The sequence below is a fragment of the Saimiri boliviensis genome, chromosome 17 (assembly GCF_048565385.1).
Source record: "Saimiri boliviensis isolate mSaiBol1 chromosome 17, mSaiBol1.pri, whole genome shotgun sequence".
NCBI classification, from domain to species: domain Eukaryota; kingdom Metazoa; phylum Chordata; class Mammalia; order Primates; family Cebidae; genus Saimiri; species Saimiri boliviensis.
Window position 1 is genome coordinate 52,814,282 of NC_133465.1, and position 26,068 is coordinate 52,840,349.

Sequence of the window (26,068 nt, forward strand, 5' to 3'; positions counted from 1 at the left end):
GAATCACTTGAACCTCAGGAGGTTGAGGCTGCAGTGAGCTGAGATAGTGCCACTGCATTCCAGCCTGGTCAATAAAAGTGAGACCCTGTTAAAAAAAAAAAAAAAAAAAAAAGTGGGGGGCCTGTGGTGATGGCTCACACCTGTAATCCCAGCACTTTGGGAGGCCGAGGCGGGTGGATCACGAGGTCGAGAGATCAAGACCATCCTGGTCAACATGGTGAAACCCCGTCTCTACTAAAAATACAAAAAATTAGCTGGGCATGGTGACGCGTGCCTGTAATCCCAGCTACTCAGGAGGCTGAGGCAGGAGAATTGCCTGAACCCAGGAGGCGGCAGTTGCGGTGAGCCGAGATAGCGCCATTGCACTCCAGCCTGGGTAACAAGAGCGGAACTCCGTCTCCAAAAAAAAAAAAAAAAACAAACAAAAAAAACATCTTCCAAAGGTCCTAGCCAAAGAAATAGGGCAAGTAAAATGAATAATCTTACAGATTACAAAGGAAAAGTAAAACTATATGTATTCTTTAGATGTCGTGATTGTACACGTAGAAAGTCCTAAGTAAGCTATTAAAAAGCTACTAGAGGCCGGGCACGGTGGCTCAAGCCTGTAATCCCAGCACTTTGGGAGGCCAGGGCGGGTGGATCACGAGGTCAAGAGATTGAGACCATCTTGGTCAACATGGTGAAACCCCGTCTCTACTAAAAACACAAAAAATTAGCTGGGCATGGTGGCACGTGCCTGTAATCCCAGCTACTCAGGAGGCTGAGGCAGGAGAATTGCCTGAACCCAGGAAGCGGAGGTTGCAGTGAGCCGAGATCGCGCCATTGCACTCCAGCCTGGGTAACAAGAGCGAAACTCCGTCTCAAAAAAAAAAAAAGAAAAAAAAAAAAACTACTAGAATTTAAGTTTAGCTAGAATACAGATCAATTTGCTAAATCCAGTTGTATTTCTCATACTAGCAATGAACAATTGGCAGTTGTAATTAAGCAAAAAAAAAAAATTAAAGCAACACTCTTTATAGTAGCATCAAGTAATGTGCAATGTTGAAACATTCCCCAAGAATGGAAGAAATTATTTTTTATTCTTGTTTCATGGATGAAGGCATTCAGGTGCAAAAGATTAAAGAGAATTTGTTCATAAGCATGTCTTTATAAACACCTACTATATAGGCGTCCCCAAACGTTTTACACATGGGGCCAGTTCACTGTCCCTCAGAACATTGGAGGGCCGCCACATACTGTGCTCCTCTCACTGACCACCAATGAAAGAGGTGCCCCTTCCTGAAGTGCGGTGGGGGGGGCGGATAAATGGCCTCAGGGGGCCACATGCAGCCTGAGGGCCGTAGTCTGGGGACACCTGAAATAGATACTGTGCTAGGGATATAGGATTGAATAAAAACATTGACCTGTGCCCTCATAGAAGTTATAATCTAATGGAAATTGAAGGCAGAAGTAAATTTAGGGCCCTGAGTTTCCAGCTTTGACTTAACACTTTTGATTTAGATCAGTGGTTCAAAGCTTCTGTTTTTGAGCCTTGCACACACACACAAACGTGTCTCTGTGTGTGTGTGTGTGTGTGTGTGTGTGTGTGTGTGTGTGTGTATGTATGTTTTTCTGAGACAGGGTTTCCCTCTCTCACCCAGCTTAGAGTGCCGTTGCACGTCTTGGCTCACTGCAACCTCTGCCACCCTAGTAGCTGGGATTATGGGTGTGTACCACCATGCCCAGCTAACTTTTGTCTAAGAGATGGGGTTTTGCCATGTTGGCCAGGCTGCTCTTGAACTCCTTGTCACATGTGATCCACCTGCCTAGGCCTCCCAAAGTGCTGGGATTACAGGTATGTGCTACGGTGCTTGGTGTAGTTATATCTTTTTTTTTTTTTTTTTTTTCGATACAGAGTTTCGCTCTTGTTACCCAGGCTGGAGTGCAATGGCGCGATCTCGGCTCACCGCAACCTCCACCTTCTGGGTTCAGGCAATTCTGTCTCAGCCTCCTGAGTAGCTGGGATTACAGGCACGCACCACCATGACCAGCTAATTTTTTGTATTTTTAGTAGAGACGGGGTTTCACCATGTTGAACAGGATGGTCTAGATCTCTTGAGCTCGTGATTCACCCGCCTCGGCCTCCCGAAGTGCTGGGATTACAGGCTTGAGCCACCACGCCCAGCGCCTAGTTCTATCTTAATTATTGTGACTTGTTGAATAATTTGGCCCCTATGGGTGGCAAGTTTTTATTTATTTATTTATTTATTTATTTATTTATTTATTTATTTATTTTTTTGAGACGAAGTTTCGCTCTTGTTACCCAGGCTGGAGTGCAGTGGCACGGTCTCGGCTCTCCGCCTCCTGGGTTCAGGCAATTCTCCTCCCTCAGCCTCCTGAGTAGCTAGGATTACAGGCACGCGCCATCATGCCCAGCTAATTTTTTGTATTTTTAATAGAGGCGGGGTTTCACCATGTTGACCAGGATGGTCTCGATCTCTTGACCTCGTGATCCACCCGCCTCAGCTTCCCAAAGTGCTGGGATTACAGGCTTGAGCCACCACGCCCCGCTAAGTTTTCTTTTTTTTTTTTTTTTGAGATGGAGTTTTGCTTTTGTTACCCAGGCTGGAGTGCAATGGTGCGATCTCGGCTCACCGCAACCTCCGCCTCCTGGGTTCAGGCAATTCTCCTGCCTCAGCCTCCTGAGTAGCTGGGATTACAGGCACACAGGGTGGCAAGTTATTTTATTGTAATACATGCTTAATAGTTCATAGGGTGGTTGAAACTGGTTGGTTGGTTAAAATTTCATGTTAAGGATGGTCCATGTAGGAGTCCCATAAAGGGGAAAAGAGGTAACTAATAATCTTCATTGAATACCAACTATATTTCATGTACTGTAATACCCTCTTCCCCAATATATAGTACTATTTTATTTAATCCTTGAAACATCCATAAGGTAGGTGGTTTTTCCTCTTGAAATCCACAGATTTCAAGAAGGCAAGAGCTAATAGAACTTAAGTGATTTGCCCAGTTTCATAAAGTGGTTCAGAGATTCAGTCCCACGTCTATTTGACTTCAAACTGTTAGGACCAGCTGTTCTCTGTTGGTCACACCCTTGGACCATCCCATGCATTCCCAGTCAGGAGGAAATGCAAGTAAATGAGATTAATTTTTTAGGCAGGACATAATGGCTTATGCCTGTAATCTCTGTACTTTGGGAGGCCGAGGTGGGTGGATCTCTTGAGTCCAGGAGTTTGAGACCAGCCAGGGCAACATAGTGACACCCCCATCTCTACCAAAAAATTACATTTAAAAAAGCCAGACATGGTGGCATGAACCTGTAGTCCCAGCTACTTGGGAGGCTGAGGTGGGAGGATTGCTTAAGCCTGGGAGGTTGAGGCTGCCAGTGAGCTGTGATTGTACCACTGCACTCAGCCTGGGCAACGCAGCGAGACCTTGTCTTTAAAAAAAAAACTGGCCGGGCACGGTTGCTCAAGCCTGTAATCCCAGCACTTTGGGAGGTCGAGGCGGGTGGATCACGAGGTCAATAGATCGAGACCATCCCGATCAACATGGTGAAACCCCGTCTCTATTAAAGATACAAAACATTAGCTGGGCATGGTGGCACGCGCCTGTAATCCCAGCTACTCAGGAGGCTGAGGCAGGAGAATTGCCTGAACCTAGGAAGTGGAGGTTGCGGTGAGCCGAGATCGCGCCATTGTACTCCAGCCTGGGTAACGAGCGAAACTCCGTCTCAAAAAAAAAAAAAAAAAAAAACTACAGTGCTAATTTTGAATCTATTTTATTTTTATTTTCATTTATTTATTATTTTGAGACTAAGTTTCACTCTGTCGCCCCGGCTGGAGTATAGTAGCGTGATGTTGGCGTAAATTATTGCAGCCTCCACCTCACAGGTTCAAGCGATTTTCCTTCCTTAATCACCCCAGTAGCTGCGACTACTGGTGTGCGCCACCATGCCTGGCTAATTTTGGAATTCTTAGTAGACACAGGATTTTGCTGTGTTGCCCAGGCTGATCTCAGACTCCTGACCTCAAGTGATCCAACTGACTCAGCCTCCCAAAGTGCTGGAATTACAGGTGTGAACCAATGTGTCTGGCTGTGATGTTATTTTAAAAATACATCAGTCACAAGAAAAAACACTGTCAGTGATTTCTTGCGATACACCTCCCAGTTGATATGTCAAGATACCAGTTTTATTTCTTATTTTAAAATTGTATTAGAGGCAGGATCTTGCTCTGTTGCCCAGACTAAAGTGCAGTGGTGGGATCATAGTTCACTGTCGCCTCAAACTCCTTGACTTAAGTGATCCTCACAACTCAGCCTTCCAAGAAGCGAAGACTATAGGCATGCACTACCATACCGGCATTTTTTTTTTTTTTTTTTTTTTTTTTTTTTTCGCAGAGACAGGGTCTTACCGTGTTGCTCAGGCTATCTTGAAGTCCTGGCCTCAAGTGGTCCTCCTGCCTTAGCCTTTCAAAGTGTTGGGATTATAGGCGGGAACCACCACTTGCAACTCAGGACACCAGTTTTTTTTTTCCCCTTTTTATTTTTAACACTGCAGATACATCAGTTCCTAAGCAACCAGGTTTTTTTTCTATTTATTTTGTTTTTATTTTTTTATTTTTGAGACACCATTTTAAAAATGGTTTTAATATACATTGTTTTCAATATTTTGAGACACAGTCTTGCTCCGTCACCCAGAATGCTGGGTGGAATGTTAACACCTGCATCTTATTATACCAATTCCAGGCTGGAGTGCAGTGATGTGAACACAGCTCTCTATAGCCTCTATCTCTTGGGCTCGATAGATCTTCTTACCTTAGCCTCCTTAGTAGCTGGGACCACAGGTGCATGCCATTATGCCTGGTTATTTATTTATTTTTGTAGAGATGGGGTTTTGCCATGTTGCTCAGACTGGTCTCAAACTCCTGGGCTCTAGTGATCCTCCTGCCTCGGCCTCCCAAAGTGCTGGGATTACAGGCGTGAGCCTCCATAGCCAGCCGGTACACTTTAATCTAAGTTAGTGTATTTAAATTGCAGGTTAATTTTAACTCTGAGCCATGGCTTGTGCCTTGGAAATATGTACTTTAGGGTCATAAGTAACAGTTATCTAGCTGAGAGTCTATATGTGGGTTATACCAAATATACTGCCATCATTTGATTATAGGTTAGTACTGTAATTTTTGGAATTGACAGGTCACATGAGATTGCCATGCCTTGGTGGAAAACTCTCAGCTGTCTTTTCCAGACAGAAAGGTGAAACCTGGAACCAGTGCTAGGACGTGTGTGTATATAGAAGGCAGTCATTGTTACAAACTTAAAGTTACTGTCTTAACTTCTAGGCCTTGAAGGAAGGCCATGTAACGCTTGTGCCACAGTCAAGAGCCAGAATTGGTATAACGGTAAGATGACTTCTGCATCTTACCATTATATCAGTTCTAGTAAGGATTTTGTTACACAGTTTCTACTGGAGATGGCAGTGGGATTTTTTTTTTTCTCACATGTGAAGTACTAGTCTCTTCACAACAAAAAACCACCAGCCTAAACTTACTGGTCACTGAACTTTCTTTAAGGTTGCATACCTCTTGGGGTTTTAAAAATCTAGATTATGTTGATTTTTATATTTTTTTTCTTTTTTTTTTTTATTTCTTTGTTTTCTTTACTGTGATTATGCTCCAGGATTTTGTACAGAGCTTCTAGATTCTGTATGTAAATATTGAATTTGTGGTTTCTTAATAAAAAGAGAACTTTTAGCATAAGGAAAAAGCTAAAGACATAAATTATAGGCCCTATTATGAGATATATAGCAGTTGTATATGGATAGTGCTTCTGTGTGTATTGGAATCATACTGTTTTCTCTTAGGATTTGTTTTTTCTTTAATGATAATTTTCAGTTATATAAGGAATGTTTGCATACTTGTGTAAGAATGAAAACTGTAATAGCTCATTTTCCACTCAGCAGATGATTTTGGAGATCTACCACATAGATGTTCATATATACAGACCTGGTTTGGATAATTGTTCTTTAAAGAATCATTCTGTAAACACATTTATTTACAGTGTTTTGTCACTTATTAAAAGTGTGGGTTTTTTTTTTTTTTTTTTTTTTTTTTTGACATGGAGTTTTGCTCTGTTGCCCAGGCTGGAGTCATGGCGCGATCTTGGCTCACTACAACTTCTGCCTCCTGGGGTCAAGCAATTGTCTTGCCTCAGCCTCCCAAGTAGCTCAGATTACAAGCATCTGCCACCACACCTGGCTCATTTTTATATTTTTAGTAGAGACAGGATTTCTCCATGTTGGCCAGGCTGGTCTCAAACTCCTGACCTCAGGTGATCCACCCACATTGGCCTCCCAAAGTGCTGGGATTATAGGCGTGAGTCACTGTGCCCAGCCTAAAAGTTTTAATAAATAACATTTATAAATAATAAATACGTGTTATTTATTAAGAGTTACTTCATGGGGCTGGGCGCAGTGGCTCAAGCCTGTAATCCCAGCACTTTGGGAGGCCGAGGTGGGTGGATCACGAGGTCAAGAGATCTAGACCATCCTGGTCAACATGGTGAAACCCAGTCTCTACTAAAAATACAAAACATTAGCTGGGCATGGTGGCACGTGCCTGTAATCCCAGCTACTCAGGAGGTTGAGGTAGGAGAATTGCCTGAACCCAGGAGACAGAGGTTGCGGTGAGCCGACATCGCGCCATTGCACTCCAGCCTGGGTAACGAGCGAAACTCCGTCTCAAAAAAAAAAAAAAATCTATCATCTATCTATCTATCTATCTATCTATCTATCTATCTACCTATCTATAAAATTAGTTGGCATGATAGCACGTGACTGTAGTTCTAGCTACTCTGGAGGCTGAGGCAGGAGAATCGCTTGAATCCGGGAGGCAGAAGTTGCAGTGAGCCGAGGTTGTGCCACTGTACTCCAGCCTGGGCAACAGAGGGAAACTCCCATCTCAAAAAGAAAAATAAAGAAATATTACTAAAAATCATAAACGTTGCCAAGTGCGATGGTTCATGCCTATAATTCTAGCATTTTGGGAGGCTGAGGCAGTCAGATTGCCTGACCCCAGGAGTTTGAGACCAGCCTCGCCAATGTGGCAAAACCGCCTGTCTACTAAAAATACAAAAAAATTAGCTAGGCATGGTGGTGCACACCTACAATCCCAGCTACTCTGAAGGCTGAGGCAGGAGAATAACTTGAACTCGGGAGGTAGAGGTTTCAGTGAGCCAATATTGCATCATTGCACTCCTGCCTGGGCAACTGAGCAAGACTCTGTCTCAAAATATATATATGTATCCTTAATATTAATTAAGGATCTGCTGACTGTATATGGTGATTATTATCATTATTATTTGGTTTTCTACTACACAGAATCACTCATTTAAAATCACTATATTTTTGGTCAAAATTAACTAGAAGTAAAAAATTGACTTCATTATTGTATCTGTGTCACCCAAACATGTTTGCTACTCTTTTTTATTTTTATTTTTGAGACAGGTTCTGGTTCTGTCATCCAGGCCAGAGTGCAGTGGTGTGACCTTGGCTTCCCGCAACCTCAACCTCCCCAGGCTCAAGCTATCTTCCCACCTCCACCTCCTCAGTAGGTGGGACTACAGATGCACACCACCATGCCTGGCTGATTTCTTTATTTTTGGTAAAGTTGGGGTTTTGCCATGTTGCCCAGGCTGGTCTCAAACTCCTGTCCTCAAGCCATCCTCAAGCCTCAGCCTCCCAAAGTGCTGGGATTATAGGCATAAGCCACTGTGCCCAGCATTAGTTTTAAAATAAGTCAGGTTTCTTTTGTTCTTTTAAAAGTTTTTTTCTTGAGATGGGGTGTTGCTGAAGATGATTTTTGTGAGTTAAAAGGGTATAGTGCTCTCTGCCAGATTGAAAGTAATGTGGGGATTTTGCTAGTTGTAATGTCTGTTTTATTAATGCATTCAAAAACAGGAAATAACCATAGCATGGGTTCAGGGACCCACTGAAAGATGAACCTGAGCTAAAACTCCATGGATCACCTGACCTCCACAAACCCTATTCTGACTGGTAGACCATAGCGACAGTTGGGTCTTCTGGAATTAGTGCTAGTTCAGAGCCAGTGGCTAGTTGGTAATTCTTTTCCCCAGTACATAGCCATCCTAATAAGAGGCCATAGGTCCTTTTGTGGATGGCTGGGAGAAAAATTAACAGCACCATAGAAATTTTTGGCCCTGTAGTAGGGTCATACTCATTGGAACTTGACCTCTTCCTCATTTAGTGGGTTCTAGGTCTGTAAACTGACTCCAATCTGGGAATTGATTGAGCATCTGTGGTTCTCATTTTTCTTATTTATTTATTTATTTATTTATTGTGATTCTCATTTTTATGATTAAAGTTAAACTTTTGGCTGGATGCGGTGGCTCATGCCTGTAATCCCAGCACTTTGGGAGGCCAAGGTGGGTGGATCACCTGATATCAGGAGTTTGAGACCAGCCTGGCCAATATGGTGAAACCCTGTCTCAACTAAAAATATTTAAAAAATCAGCCAGGTGTGGTGGCGCTCACCTGTAGTTCCACTACTCGGGAGGCTGAGGCAGGAGAATCGCTTGAACCCAGGAGCGGAGGTTGCAGTGAGCCAAGATCGTGCCACTGCACTCCGGCCTGGGTGACAGAGTGCCCTTAAGGGGGCAGAAGTCCACACTCAAAAACCAAAAAAAGTTAAAGTTTTGTTCACTTGACCTAGAATTCTTCTGTTCATACACACCAAGTAAGAATTTAACAGATTTCACATCTGTTTCACTTCTAAGAATGCTGTAAAGTCTCTGGGAGTCACCCTGTTTTTTCTGTTTTTTTCATTTTTTGTTTTTTGGTTTTTTTTGAGACGGATCTCAGCTCACTGCAGCCTCCACCTCCCAGGTTCAAGTGATTATCCTGCCTCAACTTCCTGAGTAGCTGGGATTACAGGTGCATGCCACCACGCCTGGCTAATTTTTGTATTTTTAGTAGAGATGGGGTTTCACCATGTTGGTCAGGCTGCTCTTGAGCTCCATGACCTTGTGACCCATCCATCTCAGCCTCCCAAAATGATGGGATTACAGACATGAGCCACTGCTCCTGAACTGGAAGTCAAACTATTTTGATTGCTGTTTTGATCTTGGTATGGTGTGAAAAGTTAGTACTACTAATGACTAAAATAAAGAGTATAGAGACTCTTAGTTTTTAAAATGGCATTATTGGAGTATGGGGTAGCTTGACTTTGTTCGCAGCTATATATTTCTTTACACCTGTGCAGGTATAACTTGTCTTCTGTTCTCAGTCCCTTTTAAGCTGCCAATTTAGTCTAAGGAGGAATGAAAACTTCAGAAGCCCAGCAAATGTTGACATTTAAACTTTTACAGGAGTGAAAGATTAACCTTTGGCCTCCGTGCTACAATTTTTTCTTAGTTTATGGGAGCCTTCTTCTTGCTGCTGAAGGGCTGGTATCAAGATTTGCATCTTAACCTCAGTGTTCATGGATTTATAATTTATCCACAGAATTTTCTCTAGGCTTGTAACGGAAGTATTAAGAGCACCCCCCCCCCCACCAAAAGTACATTTTAAATATATTAGAAACATATTTTACTTTAGTTTTGTAAAATATGCTCTTTTAAAGACAAGAAACTTGACTCTTACTCATTTTCTAATCTGTCCATTTGATTTTTTACTTAGAAAATTTTTATCAGCAGGAGACAGGGTACTCAGTTTAAATGTTGTCATAGAAAGTAGAACTTTTATGGAGAGATCTTATTATCAAAATTAGTTTTTTAAAAATTTGGTACATTTTTATTTTTTAGTCTGCGGGTGGCTCTTTTAAAGGATAATTTTCCCTCCCAAGTGACATGGACATTAGTAAGCGTTCTCCCTGATAGCTATTACATAGCAAATGACAAGTAACAGACTATTTTACTAAGAAAATAAGATAAAATGCCACATAATTAAACTTTAATAATGTGGACAAAAAAGCATTTAATGTACAAGAGTATGAATTTACCATTCAATTTATGGTTTTAGGAAAACTAGAAAAGAGAAGGAAAAAACAATAATTATGCAAGAAGAAATAAATACATTGCAAAACTGAAGAATGGGAAATAATCAAGAGTTGGAAAATTAGGAAGGCAAAATGAAGGAGAGTACATCGGATATAACAAAAGGTACTGAGGACTTACAAACAGAAAATACTGGAAGTGAATGTTGTTAGTTATATGAAAGTCTCAATGAGTAAATTATTTCAAAGATAATAGGAATTAATACTGGCCAACTAAGACATAAAAATCAGAATAGTGGCTGGGTGTGGTGGCTCATGCCTGGGACAGCACTTTGGGAGGCCGGGGCAGGCAGATCGCCTGAAGTCAGGAGTTTGAGACCAGACTGGCCAACATGGTGAAACACTGTCTCTACTAAAAATACCAAAATTAGCCGAGTGTGGTAGTGCACGCCTGTAATCCCAGTTACTCGGGAGGCTGAGGCACTAGAATTGCTTGCAGGAGGTAGAGGTTGCAGTGAGCTGAGATCGCACCACTGCAGTCCAGCCTGGGTGAAACAATGAGTCTCCATCTCAACAACAACAACAAAACCAGAATAGACTCTTGTAACCAAAAAAAATTTAGGCAATTGTAAAACTACTCCTCCTCTCCCTCATACCGCCTTAAGGGGGCAAAAGTCCACACTCTAGGTGTTGGTGATTTCTCCTAACCTTTTAATTAATTAATTCATTCATTTATTTAGAGATAGGGTCTTGGTCTGTCACCCAGCCTGGAGTGCAGTGATACAAACACAGCTTCCTGCAGCCTCAGCCTTTTGAGCTCAGGCAGTTCCCCCACCTCAGCCTCCCAAGTAGCTGGGACCTCAGGCATGGACCACCACACTTGGGTAATTTTTAAATTTTTTGTAGAGATGGGATCTTGCTATGCTACCCAAGCTGGTCTGGAACCCTTGGGGTCAAGTAATCCTCCCTCTTCTGCCTCCCAAATTGTTGAGATTACATGTGTGAGTCACCATGCCTGGTCTCTAACCTTTTTTAAGAAGCAGATACTTCTCATGTTGAATAACAACATAGTAGTAAACAACTCTTGACAGTAAAACAACAAACGTGAAAAAGTAAAAGTATAACTGAATCTCATTTATAAATGTGTAGAGGCCGGGCGCGGTGGCTCAAGCCTGTAATCCCAGCACTTTGGGAGGCCGAGGCGGGTGGATCACGAGGTCGAGAGATCAAGACCATCCTGGTCAACATGGTGAAACCCCGTCTCTACTAAAAATACAAAAAATTAGCTGGGCGTGGTGGCGCGTGCCTATAATCCCAGCTACTCAGGAGGCTGAGGCAGGAGAATTGCCTGAGCCCAGGAGGCGGAGGTTGCGGTGAGCCGAGATCGCGCCATTGCACTCCAGCCTGGGTAACAAGAGCGAAACTCTGTCTCAAAAAAAAAAAAAAAAAAAAAAAAAAAAAAATGTGTAGATATTTAAATTAAAAATACTAGCAAATGACCACAGCAGATTATTCCCTTGTTTTGTTTCAAGTAGTTTATCCTAGGAATGTCAGACAAGTTCAGTGTTTAATAACTGATTAATATATCTAGAGTCAGTGCTATGGTTTGAATTTGTCCCTCCAGAATTCAGGTGTTGTTGCGCTCTCTCTCTCTCTCTCTTTCTCTCTCTCTCTCTTTCTCTCTCTCTCTCTCTTTCTCTCTTTCTTTCTCTCTCTCTCTCTTTCTCTCTCTCTCTCTCTTTTTGGAGATGTAGTCTCTCTGTTGCCCAGACTGGAGTGTAATGGCAGTCTCGGCTCACTGCAACCTCTGTCTCCCAAGTAGCTGGGATTACAGATGCTTGCTACCATGCCTAGCTAATATTTGTATTTTTAGTAGAAATGGGGTTTCACCATGTTGGCCAGGCTGATCTCAATCTTCTGACCTCGTGATCTGCCTGCCTCAGCTTCCCAAAGTGCTGGGATTACAGGTGTGAGCCACCACACCAGACCTGTTGCCAGTATATTAAGAGGTGATTAGGTAAAGAGAGCTCCTCCTCCTCCTCTCATGAATGGTATTAGGTATATTTTTAAAGGCTTGATAACATGAACTTGTCTGTTTTTACACCTTGCCATGTGAGGGCAGTGTCCATCCCCTCTTGCCCTTCTGTCTTCTACTATATGAGGATGTAGCTTTCCTTCCTTCTGGAGGACACAGTGTTCAAGGCATCATCTTAGAAGCAGAGCCTGGACCCTCACCAGACACCTAACCTGCTAGTGCCTTGATACTGGACTTCCCAGCCTCCAGAACTGTGAGAAATTAAATTTCTGTTTTTCATAATTACTCAGTCGAGTAGGTGCAGTGTCTCATCCCTGTAATCCCAGCATTTTGGTAGATGGAGGCTGGCATATTGATTGAGCCCAAGAGTTCGAGACCATCCTGGGAAAAATGGTGAAACCCTATCTCTACAAAAACAGAGAAGTTAGCCAGACGTGGTGGCGTGTGCCTGTAATCCCAGCTACTTAGGAGGCTGAGGCAGAAGGATCACTTGAGCCCAGAGGTCAAGATTGCAGTGAGCCATGACTGGAACACTGCACTCCAGCCTGGGTGACAGAGTGAGACCCTGTCTTAAAAAAAAAATTACCCAGTCTTAGGTATTTTATCATGACAGCACCTACAGACTAAGTATGGCTTAATGGTGAGGAGTACATATTTTGAACCAGATAGCCTTGATTCACGTCTTGGCTTTGCTTCCTAATGGCTGTGTTGTTGTACCTGAGCGAGTCAAGGAATGCGCCACACTCTGAGAATGAATTATGAGTCCTTTATTAAGCGGGTGACCGAGAATGGCTAACGCCCAAAATTCTCTCAGCCCGAAGAAAAAGTTAGGTGGTCTTTTATACACTAGTTTTAACAGGAAGTGGGGAACCTAGCTGAAACAAAGTTTTCATAAAGGTGGGGTAAGCAAAAAGTTAAAAAGAAAAACTGATACATAAGAAATAAAACAGTGCCAGGTATGAGGAGTATAGCTGTCATGAAAGACATACAATTTATGGATAAGACAGGCTCTGAGCACTCACTGCAGCTACAATTCCAGGCTCTGCTGATACCACTTTGTTCGGCCTCTTATCAACAAAGGCATTTCTGGGTGCCCAGAGTCAGTCTAACCCTGCTTTATATTATAGTTATGTACTTAATGGGGAGAGGGTTACTAAAATGAAGAAGCCAAAATGAAGTCTGTTCAGCTCAAAAAGGCTAACATAAAGCTTGAACAGCTTTTATTCAGGGAAAAGGAAAGTTAGTTTTAGCTGGCAAAAAGCAGGGTATCACAGTGTGACCTTGAGTGAGTTTATTGAACTATAAAATTTCTTTCCTCATCTATAAGTGAGTAATAAGAGCAGCTACCTCACAAGGTTGTTTTTGCTAGGGCAGCCTTAACAGATACCGCATATGGGTGGCTTAAACAACATAAATTTATTTTCTTATAATTCTGGAGGCTAGATGTGCATTAGCAAGGTGTCAGCAGGTTTGGTTCCTTTCTCCTTGGCTTGCAGATGCCTGCCTCCTTCCTGTGGCCTCATATTGTGGTCCCTCTGTGTGTGCGTACGTGTCTGGGCATGCTCGCTTGCTCTATCTCACTCTGTCTTCATCTCCTGTCATTAAGAACACCAGTTTTATTGGATTTACACTTCTATCTCCAAATAAACTAAAGTACTGGAGATTTGGGCTTCAACATAGGAATTTTGGGAGGACACAGTTTAGCTCATAACAGGTTGTTACTAGGATTAGGTGTCCTGATATACCTGGCCCTAGCAAATGCCACCTAAGTGTTGTTTTTCATTATTACTACTTTATAATAACAGGTAAATAATACATAAAAACCCCAAAACTGTAGAAAAATCTTTTTATTTCAGAGCAATTAGAGATTGACAGGAAGTTACACAACATGGGTAGGACGGTTCTATCCATGTACCCTGCATCTCTCCTCCTGTGTAATTCTAGTAAATTATTAAAACCAAAAAATTGACATTGGTACAGTCCATAAGACTAATTCAGATTTCAAGTTATACGTGAATCATATGTATATGCGTATTTACACTTCTAGGCAATTTTATCACATGTAGCTTATTGTAACCAGTATAGTCAAGATGCACGACTACTTCATCACAAGGCTCTTTCCTGCTATGTCTTTGTAGCCACACCCACCCATTCTCCCTTGAAACCTTAATCCATTGACAACTACAAATCTATTTTGCTCTGTAATTTCATTATTTCAAGAATGTAGTACATATGCATGGAGTCACAAAGTATACAATCTTTTATTTTGAGACAGGGTCTCACTCTGTCACTCAGGCTAGAATGCAGTGGTGTGATCTTAGCTCACTGCAGATGCTGCCTGCTGGATTGAAGTGATCCTTTCATCCCAGCCTCCAGAGCAGCTGGGACTACAGCCACCATGCTAGCTAATTTTTAAATTTTTCACAGAGCGGGTCTCATATTGCCCAGGCTGGTCTTGATTTCCTGCGTTCCAGCAGTCTTCCTCCCTTGGTGTCTCCCAAAGTGCTAGGATTACAGGTGTAAGCCACTGCCCCCAGCCTACAGCTTTTTGAGGTTGGCTTTTTTCACTTGTCATAATTTCCTTGAAGTTTTGAGATTTTGCATATATAAATAGGTCATTCCTTTTTATTGCTGTGTAGTATTCCATGGTGTGGATATAGTACACCTTGCTTAACCATTGTCCTTCACGAGGACATTTGGTTTGTTTTCAGGTTTTGGCCGTTATGAATAAAGCTACTGTGAACATTCTTATATAGGTTTTTACACGAACATGTTTTTCTTTCTCTGGAATAAATGTTCAAGAGTACAATTGCTGGGTCAAATGATGAGTTTAAAGTGCATTTTTAGTTTTAAAAGAAACTGCCAAACAAAAAAAAGGCTTTACCTGGCTGGGTGCAGTGGCTTATGACTGTAATTTCAATACTTTGGGAGGCTGAGGCGGGTGGATCATGAGGTCAGGAGATCGAGACCAACCTGCCAACATGGTGAAACCCCATTTTAAAATAATAATAATGAAAGAGAAAAAAAGAAAAAAGGCTTTACCTTTTTACATTATCACCAGCAATGTACGTGATTCGGTTTCTCTACATCCTTGACAGCATTTTATTGTTGCTGTTTTTTATTTTAGCCATTCTTACAGGTATGCCATGCAATCTCATTGTGGTTTAAATTTGTATTTCCCTAAAGGCTATGATGTTGAACATCGTTTCTTATGCTGGTTAGTCATCTTTGCATCCTCTTTTTTTTGTTCTGTTTTTTGAGATGGAGTTTTGCTCTTGTTTCCCAGGCTGGAGTGCAATGGCGCATCTCAGCTACCGCACTCTGCCTCCCGGGTTTAAGTGATTCTCCTGCCTCAGCCTCCCTAGTAGCTGGGATTACAGGCATGCAGCACCATGTCCAGCTAATTTTGTATTTTTAGTAGAGACGGGGTTTCTCCATGTTGGTCAGGTTGGTCTTGAACTGCCAACCTCTGGTTATCTGCCAGCCTTGGCCTTCCAAAGTGCTGGGATTACAGGCATGAGCCACCACTCCAGGCCTACTCCCTCTTTAGAAAAATGTCTGTTCATAATTTTTGCCAGTTTTCTAATTGGAGTTCTTTAGGTATTCTAATCTCAAGTCCTTTGGCGGAAGCGTGGTTTGAAAATATTTTCTTCCAGTAAGTAATTTGTTTCTTCATCCTATTTACAGGGTCTTACTCTGTACTGTTGATGAGGTTCCATTTATCAGTGTTTCCTTTTGTGGATTAGAGCTTTTGTTGCCAAGAATAGGAACTGTTGGCTCAGTTCTAGGTTGCAGAGATTTTTCTCTCATTTTTCTGAACAATTTTATGGTTTTATGTTTTACGTTTAAGTTTTTGATGTATTTTGGTTCCTTTTTCTTTTAAAAATTTTTTTTCTTTTATTCATTATTATTATTATTAGAGATGGAGTTTTGCTCTTGTTGCCCAAGGTAGAGTGCAATGGTGTGATCTCGGCTCACTGCAACCTCCACTTCCTGGGTTCAAGAGATTCTCCTTCCTCAGCCTCCCGAGTAGCTGGGATTACAGGCACCTGCCACCACGCCTGGCTAATTTTTTGTATTTTTAATAGAGACTTGGTTTCACCATGTTGGCCAGGCTGGTCTCAAACTCCAGACCTCAGGTGATCCACCCGCCTCAGCCTCGAAAGGTGCTGGGATTATTGGCGTGAACCACTGCACTGAGCCCGGCCTATTGTTTTTATTTTTGAGACAGGCCTATTTTTATTTATTTTTATTTTTATTTTATTCTGTCATCCAGGCTGGAGTGTAGTGGTGCAACCTCAGCTCACTGCAACCTCCACCTCCCTGGTTCAAGCAGTTCTCCTGCCTCAGCCTCCTGAGTAGCTGGGATTACATGTATGTGCCACCTAATCCCAGTTAATACCAGCTAATTTTTGTATTTTTAGTAGAGGTGGGGTTTTACCCCTGTTGGCCAGGCTGGTTTTGAACTCCTGACCTCAGGTGATCTACCTGCCTCAGCCTCCCCAAAGTGCTGGGATTGCAGGTGTGAACCACTGTGCCCAGCCTAAGTTAATTTTTTATAAGGTTTGAGTCACGGGTTTTGGGGTTTTGTTTTGTTTTGTTTTGTTTGTTTTCCTGTGCATGTAGTTGTTCTAGTAACGTTTATTTTAAAATCTCTTTTTTTTTTTTCCAATTTATGTAATTTATTAAATTGCCTTTTTTTTTTCTTAAAAGAGACAAGGTCTTACTCTGTTGCCCAGGCTGGAGTGCAGTAGTGCAATCATCATTCACTGTAACCTTGCACTTCTGAACTCCCGCCTCAGCCTTCTGAGTAGCTAGGACGAGAGACATTGTCACCATGGCTGGCTAATTTTTTCATTTTTTGTAGAGATGGGATCTCACTTTGTTCCCTAGGCTGGTCTCAAACTCCTGGCCTCAAGTGATCCTCAAGCAGTCTTCCCAGGTCAGACTTCCAAAGTGTTGGGATCACATGGGTGAAACCTATTAAATTGCTTTGGCATTTTTGTCAAAAATCATTTGGACATATTTATGTGGGTTTTTTTTTTTCTTTCTTTTTCTTTTTCTTTTTTTTTTTGGGATGGAGTTTTGCTCTTGTTGCCCAGGCTGGAGTGCAATGGTGCGATCTTGGCTCACTGCTGCAATCTCTGCCTCCTCAGTAGCTGGGATTACAGGCACCCACCACCACACCCAGCTAATTTTTGTATTTTTAGTAGAGATGGGGTTTTACCATGTTGGCCAGGCTGGTGTTACACTCTTGACCTCAGGTGATCCACCTGTCTTGGCCTCCCAAAGTGCTGGGATCCACGCCTGGCCAAGGGTCTGTTTTTAACTGTGAGGATTAAATAATTCTGATATAGAATGTCTTGCCTATAAAGTGCTACATAATGTGAGCTTTTGAGGGTTGTGTTTTTTAAAAAGTACTACATAGGTGTTATTATTATTACTTTACAACACAGCAAATTAATAATTTTTTTTTTTTTTTTTTTTTTTTTTTTTTTTTTTTTTTTTAGACAGTCTGGCTCTGTCACTTAAAGACTGGAGTGCAGTGGCAGGATCTTGGCTCACTACAACTTCCGCCTCCTGGGTTCAAGCGATTTTCCTGCCTCAGCCTCACAAGTAGCTGGGACTACAGGCGCATGCCATCATGCCTGGCTAATTTTTGTATTTGTAGTAGAGATGGGGTTTCACCATATTGGCCAGGCTGGTCTCGAACTCCTGACCTCAAGTGGTCCACCCACCTTGGCCTCCCAAAGTGCTGGGCTTGCAGCACCTGGCCAATAATATTTTTTTTAAAAAATTGGATAAACTCAGTAGTCATTCCTACTTTGTAATTTTAAAAAACAATATAGTTTCAACATCTTTTTTTTTTTTTAATTTATTTTTATTTATTTATTTTTTTTGAGACGGAGTTTCACTCATGTTACCCAGGCTGGAATGCAATGGCGCAATTTCGGCTCACTTCAACCTCTGCCTCCTGGGTTCAGGCAATTCTCCTGCCTCAGCCTCCTGAGTAGCTGGGATTACAGGCACGTACCACCATGCCCAGCTAATTTTTTGTATTTTTAGTAGAGACGGGGTTTCACCATGTTGACCAGGATGGTCTCGATCTCTTGACCTCGTGATCTACCTGCCTCGGCCTCCCAAAGTGCTGGGAGTACAGGCTTGAGCCACCGCGCCCAGCCTTCAACATCTTTTTAATTGTGGTAAAATACACATAACATAAAATGTACCATCTTAACCATTTTTAGGTATCAGTGGTAAATACATTCACATTGTTTGCAGCCAATCTCCAGAACTTAAAACCTAGGAAAATGAAAACTGAAATGCCCATTAAACAACTCCTCATATCCCACCTTCCTCTCCAACCCCTGGCAACCACCATTCATTGACTCTTTGAATTTGACTAGCATAGTTGCCTCATCTACGTGGAATCAGTCTTCTTGTGACTGGTTTATTCACTTACCATAATGCTGTCAGGGATTATTCATGTTGTAGAATGTAGAATTTCATGTACATACCACATTTGGTTTATTCATTCGTTGATGGATATTTGAATTGCTTCCACCTTTTGGCTATTGTGAATAATACTGCTGTGAACATGGTTGTACAGCTATTTCTTGGAGGCCCTGCTTTCAACTCTTTAGGGTATATATCCAGAAATGGAATTGTTGTTCATATGGTAATTCTTTTTGAGGAACCGCCATAGTTGTCCATAGTGGTTGCAGCATTTTACATTCCCATCAACAGTGTACAAGTGTTCCAGTTACTCCACATCCTCAGCAATACTTGTTATTTTGTGGAGTTGGTTTGGTTTTTTGTTTACTTGGTAGTGACCATCTCAATGGAAGTGAGGCAGTGTCTTGCTGTGAGATGCAGTTTCCTAAAATTAGTAATTTTCAGCATCTTTTCCTGTAGCCGTTGGCCATTTTTATATCTTTGGAGAAATATCCAAGTCCTTTGCTCACTTTTTAGTTGGGTTGTTTATTTGGTTGTTGTTGAGGTGTAGCAGTTATTCATGTATTTGAGTTATTAATGCCTTACCATATATATAAATTGCAAGTATTTTCTCTCATTCCTTGGGTTTCCTTTTCATTCTGTTGATTGTGTCATTTAATGCACAGAGATTTTAAATTTTGATGTCTATTTTAGGTGTTTTTACTGTTTTTATCTCTGCTTTTGGTGTCACATTCGAGAAATCATTGCTGAATTCAACGTAACACTCCCTTCGTTTTCTTCTAAGAGTTGATTATAGTTTAAGTTCTTATGTTTAGGTCTTTGATGTGTTTTGAGTTAATTTTTGCATGTGGTAGTGGTCCAACTTTGATTTCATTTGCGTGTGTCTATCCAGTTTCTCCAGCACCCCTCTCCGCCTTTTTTTGAAACAGTCTTGCTCTGTCATCCAGGCTGAAGTGCAGTGGCAGTGATCTCAGCTTACTGCAGCCTCCACCTTGCAGGTTGAAGCGATTCTCTTGCTTCAGCCACCCGAGTAGCTGGGATTACAGGTATGCGCCACCACACCCAGCTAATTCTTGTATTTTTAGTAGAGGCGGGGTTTCACCATGTTGGCCAGGCTGGCTTTGAACTCCCGACCTCAAGTCATCTGCTCACCTTGGCCTCCCAAAGTGCTGGGATTATAGGCATGAGCCACCATGCTGGCCACCAGCACCATTTTTTTGAAAAAATGGTCTTTCACCTTTGAATAGTCTTGGCACCTTATTGAAAATCATTTGACCATGTATGTGAAGATTTCTTTCTGGCTGTCCATTGTTTTCCATTGATATATGTCTGTCTTTAATGCCAGTATCATGATGTTTTGATTACTATAGCTTTGTAATTTTATTTATTATTATACTTCTTTTTTGAGACGTGTCTCATTGTTACCCAGGCCAGAGTGCAGTGGTGCAATCTTGGTTCACTGTAGCCTTCGCCTCCCAGGTTCAAGTGATTCTGCTGCCTCAGTCTCCTGACTAGCTGAGACTACAGGCTTGCACCACTCCACCCTATTAAGTTTTGTTATTTTAGTGCAGATGGGGTTTCACCATGTTGGCCAGGCTGGTCTTGAACTCCTGACCTCAGGTGATCCACCCGCCTCAGCCTCCCAAAGTGCTTGGGATTACAGGCGTGAGCCATTGCACCTCGCCTGTAATAAGATTTGAAATAGGAACTGTGGGTCCTTCAACTGTGTTCCTTTTTAAGATTGTTTTGTCCGTTTGGGATCTTAGCCCATTAATGCCTGCTGTCCCATTATTGGAACGCTAAGTTTGTGGGAGTTGTTTATATCCTGCTCAAGGTCATTGCCAAGGGCTGATTTTTCACAGGAAAAATTTGCAACCTGAGGCATAAATGGATTAATGTAGTTTTTAATGGTAAGCTCTAGAGATGTTACCATGAAAATGAAAAACAGAAAAATGCTTTCTTTGATTATTATTTCGTGTTTTATTCAGAGCAGTAAAATGGAAAACAAATAAGAGGTATAAATTATGGAAAGGAGGATAAAACCTTGTTATTAACAACTGCTATGATTCTATACCTAGACAACTAAATTGAAAGAAAGAAACTGGGCCAGGCACAGTGGCTCATGCCTGTAATCCCAGCACTTTGGGAGGTCAAGGCAGGTGGATCACTTGAAGGCAGGAGTCCAGATCAGCCTGGCCAACATGATGAAACCCTGTCTCTACGAAAAATACAAAAAAATTAGGCGTGGTGGTGCATGCACTGTAATCCCAGCTACTAGGGAAGCTGACAGAGGAGAATTGCTTGAACTTGGGAGGCAGGGATTGCAGTGAGCTGAGATCACACCATTGCACTCCAGCTTGGGCTACAGAGCAAGACTGTCTCCAAACAAGAGAAAAAAAAAAAAAGAAAGAAAGGGACAAACTGAAGATGATTAAGAAGACAATTCAGCAAAGTGACTGGCTAAATAAAAACCATGAAAATAAAAAATTTCTGCATATCAGCAGTAACATAAACATGTTTTTATTTTACTCAATAACTTTTATTTTGAGACAGGGTCTTGGCTCTGTCACTCTGGCTGGAATGCAGTGGTGCCATCTTGTTTCACTGCAACCTCTGCCTTTCGGGCTCAAGCAATCTGCCCACCTCAGCCTCCTAGTAGCTGGGGCGCCAGGCGCATACCGCCATGCTTGGCTAATTTTTTGTATTTTTGGTAGAGATGGGGTTTCACCATGTTGTCTAGGCTGGTCTCAAACTCCTGAGCTCAAGTGATCCAACCACCTTGGCCTCCCAGAGTGCTGGGATTATAGGAGTGAGCCACCGCTCCTAGCCCATTTTGAGTTAATTTTTATATTGATGTGAAGGAAGGGTACACTTCATTGTTTTACCTGTGGCTATCTACTCCTGGCACCATTTGCTGAAAAGACTTCTTTTCCTCATTGAATTGTGTTGGCAACCTTTCAAAAATCATTGGACCACAATTATGGATTTATTTCTGGACTCTATTCCATTGATCTAACCTTATGCTAGTACTGTATTGTCTTGATTGCTGTGGCTTTGTTTTAGGCGGTGAAGTATGAGCCTTCCTACTTTTTCAGGATTGGTTCCTAGCAATTCCATATGCATGTTAGAATTTGCCTACCAGTTTCTGTAAGTCAGCCAGCTGGGGTCAGGTGCGATGGCTCACGCCTGTAATCCCAGCACTTTTGAGACGCCGAGGTGGGTGGATCACCTCAGGTCAGGAGTTTGAGACCAGCCTGGTTAACACAGTGAAACAATAATAAGTTATTATTTATAAAATTATTTATTCCTCTTGATGCTACTGTGTATGGAATTATTTTCTTCATTTTCAGATTGTTCATTGCAGGTATAAAAAAATGATTTTTGTATATTGATCTTGTATCCTGCAACCTTGCTGAACTAGTCATTAATTATAAAGAGAAGGATCCTTGTGCTGTTTTATGCCCTGGGTCTCTCCTACAAATTAGCCAGTCTACAGTTTAGGCTGTATCTTCATTAAATCCAGGAATCTCTTTCCACTTGCCTAGTACCACAACCCCCATTGTTCTTGGGAACACCCTTAGACTGAAACTTCACTCTTGCACATGAAGTCAGGTCCTTTCAGATACTCTGTGTTCCTTCTTCCTTTAGGCAAAAGTATCTGAGCCAGAGTTCCAGTTGTAGAGATAGGAATAATTGCAAGCTTTTCTGTGAATGCTACCCCGGCTCTAGGAGGGGATGGGGCAGATCAGCACCCTGGGGTCCTCTTGGCTTGTCTCTCCTGTCGTGGAACCACTGTCCCATGAGCTAGGTTTAAGGGTGTTGGGTTCCCAGTATTCTCAGTGTGCCATGCCTATGAAAGAACCCCTTTTCCACAAGTAGGGATTGAACAGAAGAAGGGAGCCCCTACCTCTGATGATGCTTGCCTGAGACTTAGCCTCAGCAACAGAAGACGGGGCAGGATGAGAAACACTGAAATCGAGTTCTTCCCAGGAATAAAGAGAACCTTCAGGGCCATGGGCAGTGGCTCACGCCTGTAATCCTAGTACTGTGGGAGGCCAAGGCAGACGAATCACTTGAGGCCAGGAGTTTGAGACCTGCCTGGTCAATATGGTAAAACCCCTTCTCTGCTGAAAATACAAAAATTAGCTGGACGTGGTGGCACGTCCCTGTAATCGCAGCTACTTGGGAGGCTGAGGTGGGAGAATGGTTTGAACCCAGGAGGTGGAGGTTGCAGTGAGCCAAGACTGTTCCATTGTACTCCAGCCTGGGCAACAGAGCAAGAGCAAGACTCCCTCTCAAAAAAAAAAAAAAAAAAAAAAAAGAGAGAGAGAGAGAGTCCTCAGGCTTGAATTTTGGGGAAAGAGGGGCCTGTCACTTTTCTGACTGGATTTAGAGTTTATTGAATAAATGTTTCTTTTTCTTTTTTTTTTTTTTGAGATGGAGTCTCTCTCTGTCACCCAGGCTGGAATACAGTGGTGCAGTCTTGGCTCACTGCAACCTGTCCCTTCTGGTTTTAAGCAATTCTCATGCCTCAGCCTTCCAAGTAGCTGGGATTACAGTCATGTGGCACCATGCCATGCTAATTTTTTTTTTTTTTTTTTTTTGAGACCAAGTCTTGCTCTGTTACCAGGTGCCAGGCTGGAGTGCAGTGGCGCGATCTCTGCTCACTGCAACCTCTGCCTCCTGGGTTCAAGCAGTTCTTCTGCCCCAGCATCCCAAGTAGCTGGGATTACAGGCACCTGCCACCACACCTGGCTAATTTTAGTAGAGACAGGGTTTCACCATGTTGGCCAGACTGATCTCGAACTGACCTCAGGTGATCCACCTGCCTCGGCCTCCCAAAGTGCTGAGATTACAGATGAGAGCCACCATGCGCAGCCAGTTTTTGTACTTTAGGTAACAATGGGGTTTCTCCACGTTTACCAGCCTGGTCTCGAACTCCTGACCTCAAGTGATCTGCCCGCTTTGGCCTCCCAAAATGCTAGAATTACAGGAATGAACCATTGTGCTCATCCTGTTTCTTCATTTCCTGTTCGCCTTTAGAATCATTTCCAGAGGCTTTGAGTACTTGTTGTTTGATAATTTTTGCCACTTCCATTGAGGAGCAGGCAGTGGAGCCTCCTCATGCTGTTACGCTTAGTGTCAACCTTCTATAAACTTTTTGAGCTAGTATTCACGCCGCCATAGAGCATAGCTTAGAAAAGCATTTCCTTCATTCTGAGCCTTGACCATGCTTCATAAGGAACTCTTAATATACTCCTTAACATCTCAACTTTCAGGTACTGTTCTTTTGTGTTATAAGAGGCCAAGAGTGTTGATTTCTCATGCTTATTTTCCATAAACAATCAGTTCAGTACATGTGGAAGTGCAATAGAAGGGAAAATCTGCACATGGAGTACAGAGTTTATAAAAGAAGTGAAAATAATGCTAGATAATTTTAACATGGAGGGTGCAGCACCATAGTTGGGTTCTATTCAGATTGACTTGAAGTTGTTGCAGTTAACTCTTGCCTTCTCTGACCTGACTTAGACATCAAAATTATCAGGCTTCGGCCGGGCGCGATGGCTGACGCCTGTAATCCAGCACTTTTGGGAGGTCGAGATGGGCAGATCACCTGAGGTCAGGAGTTCAAGACCAGCCTGACCAACATGGTGAAACCCTGTCTCTACTAAAAATACAAAAATTAGCTGGGCGTGGTGGCGGATGCCTGTAATCCCAGATACTGAGGAGGCTGAGGTAGGAGAATTTCTTGAACCTGAGAGGCAGAGGTTGCAGTCAGCTGAGATCACACCACTGCACTCCAGCCTGGGCAACAAAAGTAAAAAAAAAAAGAGAGAGAAAATTAGTCTTGCCCTTCAGTTTTGCTATCCTCTTAAATGAACATTTATTTATTATTACTATTTTTTTTCTTTCAGGGACCACTTAATAGTGAGTCTTCCAACCAGAGCTTGTGCAGTGTGGGATCCTTGAGTGATAAAGAAGTAGAGGTAAGAAGCTACGTTCATGGCAAGACTTTTCATACTTCCACTTTTGGGCCAGGCTTGGTGGCTCACACCTATAATCCCAGCACTTTGGGAGGCTAAGGTGGGCAGATTGCTTGAGGCTGGGAGTTTAAGACCAGCCTGGGCAACGTAGGGAGAACTCGTTTCTACAAAAGAATACAGAAAAACTTAGCAAGGGGTGGTAGTGCACACCTGTGGCCCCAGCTACTTGGAGGCTAAGGTGGGAGGATGGTTTGCACCCAGGTGGATGAGGCTGCAGTGAGCTGTGATGGTACCACTGCACTCCAGCCTGGGTGACAGAGTAAGAACCGAATCTCAAAGAAAAGATAGCACTGCTTAATTAACTCCCACGTTGTTGTTAGACTCTGTGTCAATGGCTCCCCTTTGAGTTGTGTGCTCTTTGCATATGTACAGGTATGATATGGCCCTCGTGGGTTTTTATTATTATAATCATGTATGGATTTTACGTATTTTAAAATTTTTGCATAGTTGCCATCGATGAAGGATAGAAATCTGCAATATTGCTCCTGTTTAAATGGAAAATAAGATTGATTGACTAATTTTATTTTTACAACATTTTTTGAGACAGGGCCTCGCTCTGTCATGCATGCTGGAGTACAGTGGTGCAGTCATAGCTCATTGTAACCTGACACTCCTGAACTCAAGCAGTCCTCCTGTCTCAGCCTCCTTAGTAGCTAGGGGCCACCATGCCCAGCTAATTTTTAAAATATTTTTATAGAGACAGGGCTTTGCTGTGTTGCCTAGCTGATCTGGAACACTTGGGCTCAAAGCCATCCTTGCACCTCAGCCACCAAAGTGCTGGGATTATAGACATGAGCCACAGTGCCTGGCCAAGATTTTTTGTTCATTTGTTTAACTTTTCACAGCCTTCATGCACAAGATTTTTATTATTATTATTAGACATATAACCTAGCTGCCTGGATATGGGTCTCAGTGTAAGTCTGCAGCCAGCTACTCTGCATTTAGATAAAACTATGCAGATATTTCCTTTTTGGAAGAAAGATTGGATTTAAAGTAGAAGGACTGTAACAGCAGTTTTCGGAGAGCCTAACATATGGTGGACATTTGTCCTATGTTTGTGCTCTTGTTAAACATTTTTTTAAAAGTTTTGTAGCACCTCTGACTTACAGATAAATAAACTGAAGCTCTGATATTTTAAGCAGTTTACCAAAAATTGTATGGATGGTTTGGTTCTAGACCCTATACTCTTTGTTATACTCAGTTTTTTTTTTCTTTGCCTGGGCAGAAGACAGATGTTATACTCAGTTTTAAGAGGAGGACAGTGATTCAGGACTTGTCTGGGCCAGTTATATCTGTTTATATATTCAATATTTTGTGTATACTCACTGTTTTTCCTAACGTGAAAAATTTACCAGAATGCTAATTGTGACGTATATGGTATTTAACAGACTCCCGAGAAAAAGCAGAATGACCAGCGAAATCGGAAAAGAAAAGCTGAACCATATGAAACTAGCCAAGGTAGTAGTAATTTCATATCAACAGAAGTACTCAGTTCTAATGTACTTAGATAGAATTTTCTAACT

General features: G+C 42.2%; 1 protein-coding gene across 11 annotated transcripts in view; it reads left to right on the forward strand.

The window, feature by feature from the left end:
- TLK2 (tousled like kinase 2) overlaps window positions 1-26,068 on the forward strand; it is a 145,307-nt gene that overhangs the window by 25,836 nt on the left and 93,403 nt on the right. For 10 of the 11 annotated variants that reach the window (XM_074388815.1, XM_074388814.1, XM_074388817.1 and 7 more), the window contains exons 3-4: window positions 24,417-24,488; window positions 25,934-26,003. In XM_074388815.1, coding sequence (XP_074244916.1) covers window positions 24,417-24,488; window positions 25,934-26,003 — 142 coding nt within the window. Of the gene's footprint in view, window positions 1-10,036; window positions 10,177-24,416; window positions 24,489-25,933; window positions 26,004-26,068 lie in introns of all 11 variants that reach the window. The other variant, XM_074388819.1, reaches the window with a different exon arrangement.